At 41.8% G+C, this 13,177-nt stretch overlaps 1 protein-coding gene across 3 annotated transcripts in view; it reads right to left on the reverse strand.

The window, feature by feature from the left end:
• Window positions 1–818: 818 nt before the first annotated feature.
• GRIA3 (glutamate ionotropic receptor AMPA type subunit 3) overlaps window positions 819–13,177 on the reverse strand; it is a 1,487,966-nt gene continuing 1,475,607 nt past the window's right edge. For 2 of the 3 annotated variants that reach the window (XM_069612673.1, XM_069612674.1), the window contains exons 15-16: window positions 11,473–11,720; window positions 819–3,335 (exon numbers count right to left, since the gene is read on the reverse strand). In XM_069612673.1, coding sequence (XP_069468774.1) covers window positions 11,475–11,720 — 246 coding nt within the window. In that variant the 3' untranslated portion in view covers window positions 819–3,335; window positions 11,473–11,474. Of the gene's footprint in view, window positions 3,336–11,472; window positions 11,721–13,177 lie in introns of those variants that run through there. The other variant, XR_011274156.1, reaches the window with a different exon arrangement.

The following is a 13,177-nucleotide window of genomic DNA, read 5'->3' on the forward strand; positions in this document are numbered from 1 at the left end:
TGGCTATTGACAGAACTGTGTTCCGATGTCAGTGGGCATGTATAGTTATCCAGTAAATTAATGTCTGATTCACAGAAGCATTTTATAATGGCGCAATCCCACTGAAAAGCGCTCTGTGAATAATACAAATGAACTGTTGCAACAACCGTACTTGGTCATTACAGAGTCTTTCAAAACCACCACACCTAAAATTTGGTTATTAATATTTCTGATTGTAGTTGGTTCCATTTTCCAGGGACTCAGTGCTGTTACACTTACCATGCATGGCTTTACCCAGTTTGCTCAGGAAAAAACATGACCTTGGGTAAAAACAAAAGTCTCATCTGTCCGTACATGTTCATGATTGGAGGGGGAACAAAAGATCAGCAAATCCATCACATACCACTCTGAGCTACAAAATATGGTGGGTCGGGTAAAATCCTTTCGGTGACTTCTTCATCGTTTGCACGCAGGGTGCATTTCCGTTAACATTAATTAACATGTGAGCTGGCAGCAAACATAACAGGCATATTTGATGCCCAGTTCTGAGCCTGTGCAGGTGAATGATGAAATGTCTTTCAGGTTTACTATTAGTGAGCATTACAAGCATCCTACATTGCCAGGCATCCAAAGGCAGTATAAAAACAGGTGAGTCTTGAGAGCTCTCATCTACACCATAATACCTTGAGAAAGTATTCTAACATTATTTTTCTGGTGGGTTTCCCCGTAATTAAGCTATCAGTACATGTACTGAAGACAGCACTCACCGTGTACACACACAAAGGTTAGTGAACTCTAATCCCTGAACAAAAACAGTGTCTCAAAGGGTCACACATTCATTATTGTCTTTACATTTTTATTTACAAAAATGTATTAAAACTCTTTGTACAACACCTCATTGAAATGAGGCTAAGTAAATTTATGCCCACACATGCAGAGTTACGCCTTTACAGCCATTAGTTTGCTTGGCAATTTTTCTGGTCACTGAAGTGCAGTTTTAACAAAACAGAAATAAACATAAAACATAGACAGAAAAGAAAATCTTGAAGTGACTACTGCAGAACTTCGGTTGCCTGAAGTTAGTGGCAAAAATATGGAAGCAATCAACATTTTTTACATGCAGGTTTCTTTTTTTAGAAAATAACAAACCAATTACCAAACATCTCCACCTTTGTGAAGCTCCCACTCATAAAAATTGTTTTTTCATTCAATAAACATACATTTCGTTTTTTTGTACAGCATCTAAGAAAATGTTTCTTTCATTTTATTTTTAATTTTTTAATACAACTTTTAAATCACACAGCTTTAGCTTCCCTTAGTGGGATATCATAGCGTTCAGAAATTCAAAATCACAGTTTTATGTTCTGTACTCTTAAAATTAGAGTTCTTCTCTTGTAAATAGGGTTGTTTTTTGGAATGAAAGATTACACTACATTTACTTGAGAATGGTGTTGTTAGGAATACTCTGCTTTATTGTATTTTTAAATAGAAAGATCTAATGTTTCCCCATGTGAACTAGATGACCCTGGCTGAAAGGACTACTCAATGTGGATTTCCTGTTATCTCTAGATCCCAATTACTGTCCAATATATATATATTTATTGGTCTTGGAAGAAGCACAACTCTAACATACTACAGAAAGCAAATGTCACATTGAAGGCAGTTTCATAAAAATATTTCTTTTAAAGCAGAGATTGTATATATATTTCCAAAATATGAGTAATCCTGGTTGTTGATTTTTTCTGACTCCTATGATCTAGCTGTCGACTTTGTCAAAAAGTATTTGTATTTGATAATTGTCCATTTTGTTAGAAAGGATTAAGATGGATCTCACTACTATTTTAACATGTCACACAGAACACCTTCTTCTGCCCTTGAAGTCTGCTTTTTAGTTGTGCTGTTCTTGTACTTTGGATTTGTCTGCATGGGATCAGCAGAGACTCCTTCTGACCACGGCAACCCGGTCAACAACTCGAACCATGATGCAACATCAGCAAGTTTGTGAGATGCTTCAACTCTGTCCATGACTTCTGTCATCCTTCCTGGACATTGACCCAGAACCTTGGAACAAAGGGGACCATGATCTGTAGTTTCTGTTTGTGCTATGAAAATGTTGCGTTGTTGAAATCGATAACTTGAATGACTTTGGGGTTTTTCAGAGAAGGTGTAAAGCGCATCTGGAAATGCACAAGGCAATGTTCAGCATTTATCTAGAAGAACGACTCAACAAATGTCTCAGATTTGAGGAACTGGAAATGGGCGCTTCTGATTATGTATCCTTATGCACTGACGTTATGGCTATGCAGTTTAGTCTTTAGAAACTAGGAAAAAAGACACAAGCATTCCTGAATGAAAGAGCTAACAGCAAATAGTTTGAAGCAATTGAAGTAGCAGTACAAGCAATAACAATGTTCGGTCTGTTCGTTACTAACTTTAGAACGAAGCTGACAAACCAGGCTTTTTATTTTATGCGCTTAAAATTTTAAGGTCAATTGAGCAACCCACTGTAGCAATAGAGAGCAGTTCGGACAAAAGTGATTCTAAAAATGCCCATAGAAATCTATCCTATTCTTTGAAACTGTATTGTTTGGCATCTTTTCTAAAATGCTGTGGTAGCCTGAAAAATACAACACAGGGTCAAACGATTGACCTTTGATTTTGAATGGAGTGAAATTAAAGCAGAGCAATGATTCGATTCTGTAGTTCATAAATGAGCTGTTCTGGAAGCCAGGAGATTTGTAAATGCCATATTTCATTTTCTTCATCATAGGGTGTTACATTCAATGCTCATTGATAAGCAGTGCTTACACTGCAGAAGAGCACTAAGAAAAACCGGCCAAAGGACGGGCTAGGTAATCATAAATTAACAGCACTAATCATTATGCATGAGGTATACCAACAAAATAAAAATTGCAGATTACGGCATACTCGGGATTGTGTGCACTAGGAGCGGAACCCTGATGCAGAAATACTGCTAAAGCAAGGACATTGTTTGGGATATCAAACGTTCTTTGTCTGTGCAGTGGTATCAAAGAATGGCTTTTGTTGAACTGATTTCTTTACAAGAATATTTTCACATACAAGGATTCCGTTCTTATACCAGTTTTTCTTTCTTCGAGTAAAGCGCGAATATTTCAGTGATGGTTTTGCATTGTTGTGAGTCTCAGAATGTTCCATAAGGCACTGACGGAAAGAAAATTCAGTTCTTCTTCGCAAGAGTTCATTGCACCATCAGCAATTTCTGGTTAATGGGCGACCCCAGAGGAGAGAGTATAACCTCCTTGTGTTGTTCGGGTCCAGTTAGAAGACACATTATCAGTTCCCCCTCCTGTTGCCTGCCTGCGCTCATCAGCATTCTGTAAAAGAAAGGAGGAAGGTATTAGGACACGTAGGGGCAGTTCTTGCAAAACAATTGATATGACATCTGTTGGGAAATTGATAAACCAAAGTTACGCCAAAGTTGAACAAAGTTAAGCCTGGCCAAGACCAGAAATAAACCATGTTTACAGGCTGTATTCCTCTATGACTAAACAATATCAACTTTTGTATCTTGACTCTTCCTGTATATGTTTAGATGAGAGGACAGAGATGTACTGTAAAATTGAGACTTACTAAAGGCAGCAATGTGTTGGTGTATCCTATGTTCCATGGCCAAAGATTTTTTTACCACTTTGTCCCTCCTCTTTGTCACAGTTCTAACAATTTGATGGTGTGTCCACTCCTGTATACACATATTGATTGTCTGGTAAATTAAACTATTGTTTTTCAATACCCTTACCAAACCAGAAAAGGTAGGAAGCTCAGGAATCAGCTTTCCCCCGCCTTTGGAATTCTCTATGAATTTGTCTAAGGAATAAAACAAGCTTGCCTCAATCTGTTTCCTGCCTCCTATACCGCATCCAAGTGGGTGAACAATTATTTTTGATGACAAAATGTTAGTAGGTGTCTTTTTCTAATATTCTGCGAGGCTTTGTTGGGTGAGATCTGAAACTGCTAGGCTCTAGAACCTGTCGCAGGAGCAGACGCTGTTGAGCAGGCCATGTAAAAATAGGTGGTTAAGGGCTGTGTAGGTCCCAAGAGAGTACATAAATGCCCGTTGAGTGGATAGCTGTAATATGCAGTTGCCACAAAAAGCAGACAGAGACCAAATGTTCTCCCCAGGACCGCACTGGAATTCAACTTCCTCTAGGCTTGCGCTGGAATTCTGCTGAGCGTGGGGCTTTCTGCAGAAGCAAACCAGATATCTAGGTTATACTGACATTTGTGGGCATGGTGCTACACTGGCATATGTAGCATCTTCTTTTTTTTAAATTCATAGATAGATAGCTAGATAGGGCTCATTTTTGACTGCATATGCTTAGTATGGTCGCTCTCATATGTGAATGATGCACAGATCTTACTGTATTTGGGACCACAAGTATCTGAAGATGCTATCCCAGCTGCTCAAGAAATCTGGAAAATTGGTATCTGCCACTGATCTGCCGCTTTATTGGCAAAAAAAGCCTTGTTCTCTTTCAACCAACATTTCTTTAGGACAGACCTCTGCCTAGTACTGCATAATGAGTAATTGCACATTGTTGCATGAGCTTAAACTCACTCCTTAGTGCCATCCCTACACAGCATAATAAAACAAATCAGTGAACAATTGGCAATGCTTGTTGTACAACAGTGCTGGGACAGTATTGATTTCTTGATTTTCCCTGAAATCTTTCTATTTAGCGCCTCACCGCTCGCCACTATGAACTAGATGATAAATGGTGAGGAATCACCATTGTATTCAAAGAAAGGATCACATGTTTACCAGGTTTGAAGTTATGTGGCCACCATTGGAAGCCTTTTTTTAACTGAGATATCCAAAAAGGCCTATGTCATCTTTCATATGCCCCTTTTCAGACTTTGCATTTTCGGGTGGGCCCATTTTCTTGGCTTGGGAGTGTCTACTTGTTGAACCCACTAGGGTTTTTAGGGACCCAACAGTTAATCCTCAAGTATTAAGCTGTATTGCTGGTGGCATCTCTTTCAAGATGTTTCTTCTCTCCTTGGTGGAAGTCACTTCAGCTAGATAGCTCTGGGCAAATAGCTACTCATATTTATAGCAAGCCATACTTTAAATTCTGTGTCTAAAATTCTCTCAGAGGTCACATTTACCAGGATACTGTCCTACCGGGGCTCTTTTCCGACGTCGTTGGCTCTTTCAAATTGTTGGCTTGCTTGAAGGTAATTCAGTGGGGCATGGCAGCATCCTTGCTTGAGCCTTTCTTACAAACAGATTTAGACCCCTGACCCAGACTTCTTACAATACATACATGTTTCATTATAAGCTTCATGGTAGGGAGGTGGTTGATGTTAGATTTCGACTCACACGAGCATCTTTTCACTGCATTTTGTGTGGCCAACTGGAATCCAGGATTGAGTTTCCTAAGATGTTTAAAACTGCACTCTCTAATATATCTCGTACCTCTGGGACCAAGTGGAGGAAAGGAGGAGTGGTAATGCTCTTATAATGCACTGCTGATTTATTTTCACCCTGCCTAAGAGTGGTCAAAAGACCTTGACCTGTTATATAACGTTGGCTTCAATAAATGTCTAAGAGAGTAAGGAGTGATTTGCTGGTTCTACGTACAGCATTTCTAATAGATGGAGAGGTGATTATATTAACACGGCAATGGCAGTGTCTGTTTCCAGGGGCTTGTCACATGCTGTTAGGACAGTGATGAGAACTATCAGGATTAGTTAAGAACATGTCCATTTAACCTTGTAATTTGAACGGCTGATGACCTACCTACTAGTAGATTACATATTGGGACACCAGGGCTCAAGTCGGGGGTACACGTGGGAGGACGGAGTCCCACCACTTTATTCAGAGGGTGGACTCAGTCCCCCCCAGCTAAAAGAGAAACATTGAATGTCCTCTTTGAATTTATGAATTAAAGCAGACCTCGGGGATCAAACCACAGTCGTCAGGTTTGCCGGCAGGCCACTTCACCACTGAACTACATAACCTGATCAAAAATAACAAACGACTAAAGGTGAAATATCCCATTTCGGTACTGCAAGTCCCAGGGAAAACATTTGTATTGGTTCTTGGAGTTTAAAAAATGCACACATGTTTTCCAAAAATGCTATTAGAAGAAAATATCCTGTCTTGGTTTCGTGCGTGTGTTGATTTTATGAAAGGCAAACCCCATTAGCCCTGTTCAATTTCAGTGGGTTTGCAAAGCCAATTTAATTGTATGCGCATATTTCACTCTGATGTGCTAATTTCTGGCGACGTCACATTCCATTGCGTTTGTTGATGAGTCCCCCTATTTTAATTTTTAGGACTTGACCCCTGCGGTACACCCAACATTCTAGATTTAGTATGATTGGATTTAGTATGATTGATGCTGTCCAGACTTGATTGACAAATAATGACTTGAAAACACAATTTGATGACTGTGACCAAAGAAGTAAGCCACTACCAGGCTTCCCGTTAGTTATGAAGCTCACTTAAATACTCAAAAAACTGTCTTCAGAATAACTCAAGCCCTGACGTACCCTACACAGTTAGACATTAGACCCTCAATTTTTGATTTTGTAAAAGAAGTACACATGATTTTAGGCATGAGGATGGAAAATAACACACAAGGGGTTCTAGTTGGACAAAGAATTACAATAAGGATGAAATATGAGATGAATAATCGTTGCCAGGGGACATTTGATGGACCCAAAGGATCGTATTTGGTGAAGTGCATCCAGTTTTTAATCATCAATTGTCTTGGGGTAAGCACCATTGGGAGTAAACGCTAAAATAATAACATGTCCAGTTTTCAGATAGCATTTAATGGCAGATTCCTCCCACTTCTAGGTGGTGTAACAGTAGGTGTAATTATTTCCCCATTTAATGACACTCAATTTACCGACTTGGAAGGTTGAGGGGCTGAGTCTGCACTGCTGGGATATGAACTTGCAAAGTGCATTCTGCCTCCACCTCAGAAGTGGGCGCCGCTCCACTAAGCTATCCTCCCACACGTATAACAGGCTCTGGGTGGGTTTATCTGAGTCATCTGAAGATGTGTGATGGTTGAACACCAGGAAACATGCAAGACATGCAGTATTCCCGCAGCATGCAACTCATATTCTGTTAATGTGCTTAAGTTAGAGGAGTTGTACTAAGAGGAAGGAGACCTATGCTATTTGTTATTTCATTTTTGTTATGCATTTATTGGTTATTTGTAATGCGCACTATACAGCAAGAATTGTTTTCCAAGGCGCATCAAGACAAGGGGGGCGAGGAAGAGGTGTAACATAAAAACAAAACATTCATAAAAGTTCTTGAGACATTCGGAACGTGCAAGTGCTGTAAAAAGAAAGCAAGTGGGAGAGGGGGAAGAGGAGAAATACAGGAAGCGGAGGAGGGAATGAAAACAAACAGAAACAATCTGGTTATTTGGTTTGTGCAAGTGCTAAAACATAAAAGGGGAGACGGGGAGAAAGGGAAGTACAGGAGGGGAGAAAGGAGAGGGTTACACTTAAGAAGTGAAAAACAGGTTAAAAGAAAGAGGCCGTCCTCGGATGCAGCCCATCACAACAACACTGTAATAGGAAACAGCAAGTATCCAGATGCAAACAGGAAGACGTGGAAAACATTGGACTGCCACAAGCATAGCGTATCGGGGAACATAACGATGGGATCAGAAGGTAAGAAGCAGCATTAGGGAGCGAAGCGGGTAAAGAGGAGGGCAAGGGCCACAACAGGCGAGCATAGGCATAATTTAAACTTCTCAGTGAGCAATAAAACACAAGAGGCGCTGCTGAAGCTGTATTTCTGTGAGGTTTTAAGGGATTTGAACTTCAAAACTGCAATCACTGCATCACTGGGCCTGCAACATTGATTCAACCTATGGCTGTTCATGATAGGAGAGGGGGGCGATCAGAGTTCAACTTTTTATCCCTTAAATGGCCCTCAAGGCACCAAACCATTAAGTAGCTCCTCCCACATTGGCCCTGCTCTTTTCTGAGCTTACTCAATGAAGATTTTGAAATCAATACTGGGATGGTTTTCTGTCGTGGAGTTCTTGCAACAATTGTTAGGAACATAGCGTTTGATTATTCAGTATCCTGGTGATGTGCTTAACCTTATCCTAGAATTTCTTATTTGTAATAAGAAATACAGAATTGGCCATTTCAGCCAAGTTGCACACAGCACAGTTCCATCCCGTAGCCATCACTGGAAGTTCCACTCATTTCTGGGCAATACATTGTGGGTATGCACATTGGCTCAAATGTTAAGCCTTTGCTCCAGGAAAATGTCTTTGTCTATAGGGCAGTGCATAGTATTTTTGAACCCACGACAGTCTGCTCTCAAGGAATCAGACAACAGCATATCTATTTCACTCTTATTTGCAAATGTCGTTGCAATATAGTCTGAACACTTGTGGTTGGGGCATAGGGGAACACTGACCAAACACCAGCAAAGATATGGTAGGTTTAAAAGGCTTGATGGAAGGCACTTGATATCTTTGACTAAGTCTGGAGGAGGAGAATGCAGGGCGTGCTAGCTGATCCTCCACCTGAGGTATGGAACACACGGGGGATGATTTAAAAATGGGCTTGGCTGTCCCTGGGAAGATCTGGGTCTGCTCTTATAGCCCCCTGGGGGAATCTCAGTAAATGCAAAGTCCTCTAAGAATTAAGACACTTTACACACCTCAATTAAAGGTGCCTGTGCTGTTGTACTAAATTGGCACTCCACCACTAAACTTCACTCACTTGAGAACCTGCAGCCCTGGATTCATGACCAGAACAATGATGATTCTTCAGTTGATCAATGCACATAAGACATACTTTTTGGACACAGTTGGCAGAATGTTGGCATGAGGTGTGCATGTGTTCAGCAAAGCTCTTCCTTCGCTGGACCTGCTGTCTGTTCTCTTCCCTAGGATCCTACGCTATAGTCTGCTGCAGATGGGTTCGATTGCTGCTTAGTCTTGCTCTGTTCATATTTGTGCACATCCAGCATTTGTGGGTGCATTCTACAACATATGGTAAATCCTAGAATATTTTTCCTCCTGTATGAGGAGCCACACAACGGCTGCCGACCAGTACCTGGTTAGTGTTGTGCTGAGCAGGGCTTACAGAAGTGGCCACAACAGAGTTAAGCCCAAGAGGGGCAACCCTCTAGGTATGGCAGACATCCCAGGCTTTGTCCCGGCACTTCAAGGGTTACATGTCCCACACGTCTGCAGTGTTTCGTGAATGTGTTTACAGAGAGGTTGAACGTTGGACCATCTAGAAAGTAATGTGAACTATTTGAAGTTATAGTACTTGGATAATGCTTGCTGTCTCATACACTTGACGATGAATAATTAGCGAATTAGTGATTATAAAACCATGCTTGTCTGGTCATGAATGTGCACTGTTGATTCTCCTCATGGTCAATTAACATGATTGCTCCCCTGCCCTCAATTAAGAGGGTGGTGGACTTCTGCATGCATGCCTTATAAAAGGGACTCTCTAATCTGTATACAAGGAAATTCCCTTGGTTGTCTATTGGCATTTTCGGGTGGCTGGGTATCCGTTGCTAGCTGGCTCAAAGATTGAATGGCAAGTAAACACAGTGGGTGTTCACCCACTGGACTCCGGCATTGAGGACTCCAGGGCTGGCCCTCTGCTAGTTTGGATCTGTCTTGCTCGGAGGAGTCATACTCTCCTTTCCCACCCTACTAAAGTGGTGAAAGAAGAGAATGAAGCATCATCACCTTAAGTTAAGTTCTCATGAAAGATATTGCTGCATCTCCTCACTCTGATAGTCATCTTGGTTCATTGTTGACAGGTTTGCTCCACGCCTCGTCTCGGGAGGATAGCTCAGTGGCAACGTGCTGGCCTTGGAAGCAAGACGATCCTCGGGTCCGCGCTTAGAAACCTCTGGGTATCACGCGTGTTATAAATATCATATCATATATCACCTGCAAATCTAGGTTTACACACTACGACACCCATTTTGTCAGTGTGGATTTCTTGAGTACAGTGATACAGGCTAGTATAGTGGTCTAGCTTTCACACTTGGGGATTTGTTGATGTGAGGGGGATTCCATTGGTCTAGGTTTGCTAATTTCAGGCCTATTGAGTGAGTGGTTGCTTTTCCAAACCCACTCTATAGCCTGTTCCCTCTTTCCGAAGTTGGGCCACATAGCTTCACCTGCCCTTTCCTTCTAGGGAGGATGGTTTCTCACTAGTATTGTTTCCAGGACCGCTTTCTACTTTTGAGGTTTTGGCTGAGAGCCCCTCTTAGCTGGTCTCTCTCTGGCAGGGTCCCCCTGGGGAAATCTTGGCATGTGGGCCTATGATGTTTAGCTAAGATTGTCTCGAGCCCTTGGGTGTTCTAATAAGGGGAAGGGTAGTGCCCAGGCAGGCCGCCCCTTCTCTGTCTTTTGGATTCCGGTTTAATATTTTAAGTGAGTAGGTTGGATGTGCATTCCCTGGGCTGCTCTCCTCTCTTGGTTGCTGGATGCCAGGACAGTGTCACCCCCCCTGTTGGCCTGTTCTGTGAGGTGATGGTCATCGTCTTGACAAGGGATGTGACTGTCTGTGGTTGACTGTGTGCTCTTAGCTGTTAGTCACCCTTTACTTTTGGCATGCTTTTTCACTCAGTTGAGCTGAAGATCTTGACTACTTCTCAGGGGATGCTTCCTTTAGATCGGGTGAATTTGATGTTGCAATCTCTGTGGATGTCTTCTGCCTGTCAGGATTTAGTGGTTGTGGTTCCGTCTTAACTGTTATCCCGCCTTTTCTGGAATTTCTAAAACCCGGTTCTTCAAGGAGTCCTGATTTTATAGGAAGTGCCTGCTTTACTCTTGATGGGCCCCTCAGTAATGTGATTGCCGACTCTCATCTATTGGGTTCTCATCTACTGGTTCTCCTTCCTATCCAGAAAATCTTCTGTGATTTTCTTTGGGATTACCACGGTTGGGTATATCAAGAATGTCTTTTTGGGCTGGTTCGAGCTTAGTTTATTGTATAGTTCATGAGTAAGTATTGAGGCAAGGAAGATGGACATTTAGGTACGCGCCTGACACCAGAATCTTCATTACTTGTAATCTTACTCTTCGTCGTCCCAGTTCTGGCTCCTGCCTCTCCCTCCCTGGTGGTCCCTGATACTTGGGTATGACCAGGGGGGATTCTGGGACTGCTGAAGTGCTTTATATCTCTATAAGTGGGAGAGGGGCTATGCAAGAAAAAGAAGGACTTTTTAGCAAAGGGTTCTTCTGTCAGAAGAAGGATCACCTTCAAGTGCAAGTACTGGGACAATGAACAGTAATGAAGATTAATGGTAACGAATCATGGAAGTTTCAATTATCAGGAACTTTTTTCTTAAACACTTTTAGTTATTTGAGAACATACAGAGACAAATTGCACAGTACCACCATAATAGGAGTGAAAGTCATTCTATATTGAAAAAAAGCAGCATTGATACCCAATGTTACCTATTAGCGCACTAGACATTATACTTACCACTATATTTTGACACTTTCTGTTCCATATACGTTGTATCCTTCCCGGTATGTCGCGTAGTTCTGGGTATTGGGAGGGGGAGCAGGTTTGAAGTTTTGTGAGTTCTTTGTTAGTTTCATTCTTTTGGTTTCCGCTCGCGATTTGTAACAGAATTCTATCAAGGCAACCATCATAGCGAGTCCAAGCCCCCCAACCAGGATGTAGAACACTCCTGCAACATTGCTCAGGCTTAGAGCACTGGTCTTGTCCTATGAAAAATCGACAAACTGATTAGTTACACTGGGGGAGCAGCAGAGGAGAATAAGAACGCGCAGCTCTATGCTACTGGGGATCAATGCCATAGAACTAATCATGCCCCAAAGTGCTTCTCCTGTACCCCATTAATATAATGCTAGTGTTCTCTAAAACAAAAAAAATGGGCAACCCAGACTGTAACTAAAGGCCACATGTCACCTTTATAATATTATACCCCATTTAAAAAACCTGTGTATACATGCAGTTATGATGTTGACTAGCAATGGATGACTCTCCCTGAAAAAGTCCACTAGACATTTCTGGATAAAGGAAAGTAAATATTGATTGACACAGGGAAGGGATTTATGCATAGTATGTTCCAATAGATATTATATGTAGGTCAGTGCTGAATTTCATGTATGGTGTGTTGGCATGTTCCTCTCAATTTTTATAGAATTTCCATTTTAGACTGTGTTGGCATGACTATGTGAACAGTGGCAGCACTATGATTGTGCAGGCTTTTCTGGGAGGACCACTCACTCCACTCTAGACCCTGTACAGCACTCTGTGAAACAATTTGTGAGGTCATATGTTCCCTGACAAATAGTTTTTGCGTGAGTGAGAGGGCTTGTGGTGTGTGGGTGCGGGGAGGGGGGCACACGCTATCCATGGAAAAAATGGAACGAGAGGCTTTTGTCTTCAATATTCTGCCATGTTTCCTCGATGCACGTGGAGAAACAATGTGACTCCCTGTTTGAATGGCAGTGCTCCTTCGTGGCTTTTTGCACACATGCACCGAATCAAGGCCTCTTCCCTGTAGTGCGGAGTGACTGTTCAGAATGGTCCAGTTAGGGCCAGACAATCTGGTATTACCCTGGCAACTTCACCACGCAATCAAAATGCACTGTAATAAAAGTGAGCATGTGTGTGTGTTTTGGGGTGCCCTATTATGTGGTTGTGGTGCCAGTGGGCCCGGGCATTAGATGTGATAAGGGGTGGGGACTCTCCTTGTTGGCTTTTATGTAAAGACTGACAGCAACAATACGTGCTCTTGCAGTGGTGTGTATATCAGCGTTTTTCCTTTAGTGAAACACTATGGAAAATACCTCGCCAGAAAATATCTCGCCAGAAAACACCTCGCACATTTACATTTTGGGGTTTGAGCCGGCCCACACTAGCTGTCCCTGTTCCATCATCTATAATGGGCATTGGTAGAGTGGCAAGGGAAATCAGAAAAAAAGCCGATGCGTTTGACTTACTGTGCTCATTTATACTTATTTCTAGGCATTAAACGGTGCTCCCTATCGGGACAATCCTGTATGGCTTGCAAATCAATATATTACTCTATACAGTACCCGCGTACTGCAGCAATAGCATGCGTTTGCATTCAAAAATGTTACAATCCATTCACAAGTTACTTTTTTAAGTGCATGCATTCTATTTGTTCTTTGTAAAAGAACAGTTCCTGTGA

This window comes from Ambystoma mexicanum, chromosome 5p (genome assembly GCF_040938575.1).
Source record: "Ambystoma mexicanum isolate Mex_15411 chromosome 5p, UKY_AmexF1_1, whole genome shotgun sequence".
Classification (NCBI taxonomy): domain Eukaryota; kingdom Metazoa; phylum Chordata; class Amphibia; order Caudata; family Ambystomatidae; genus Ambystoma; species Ambystoma mexicanum.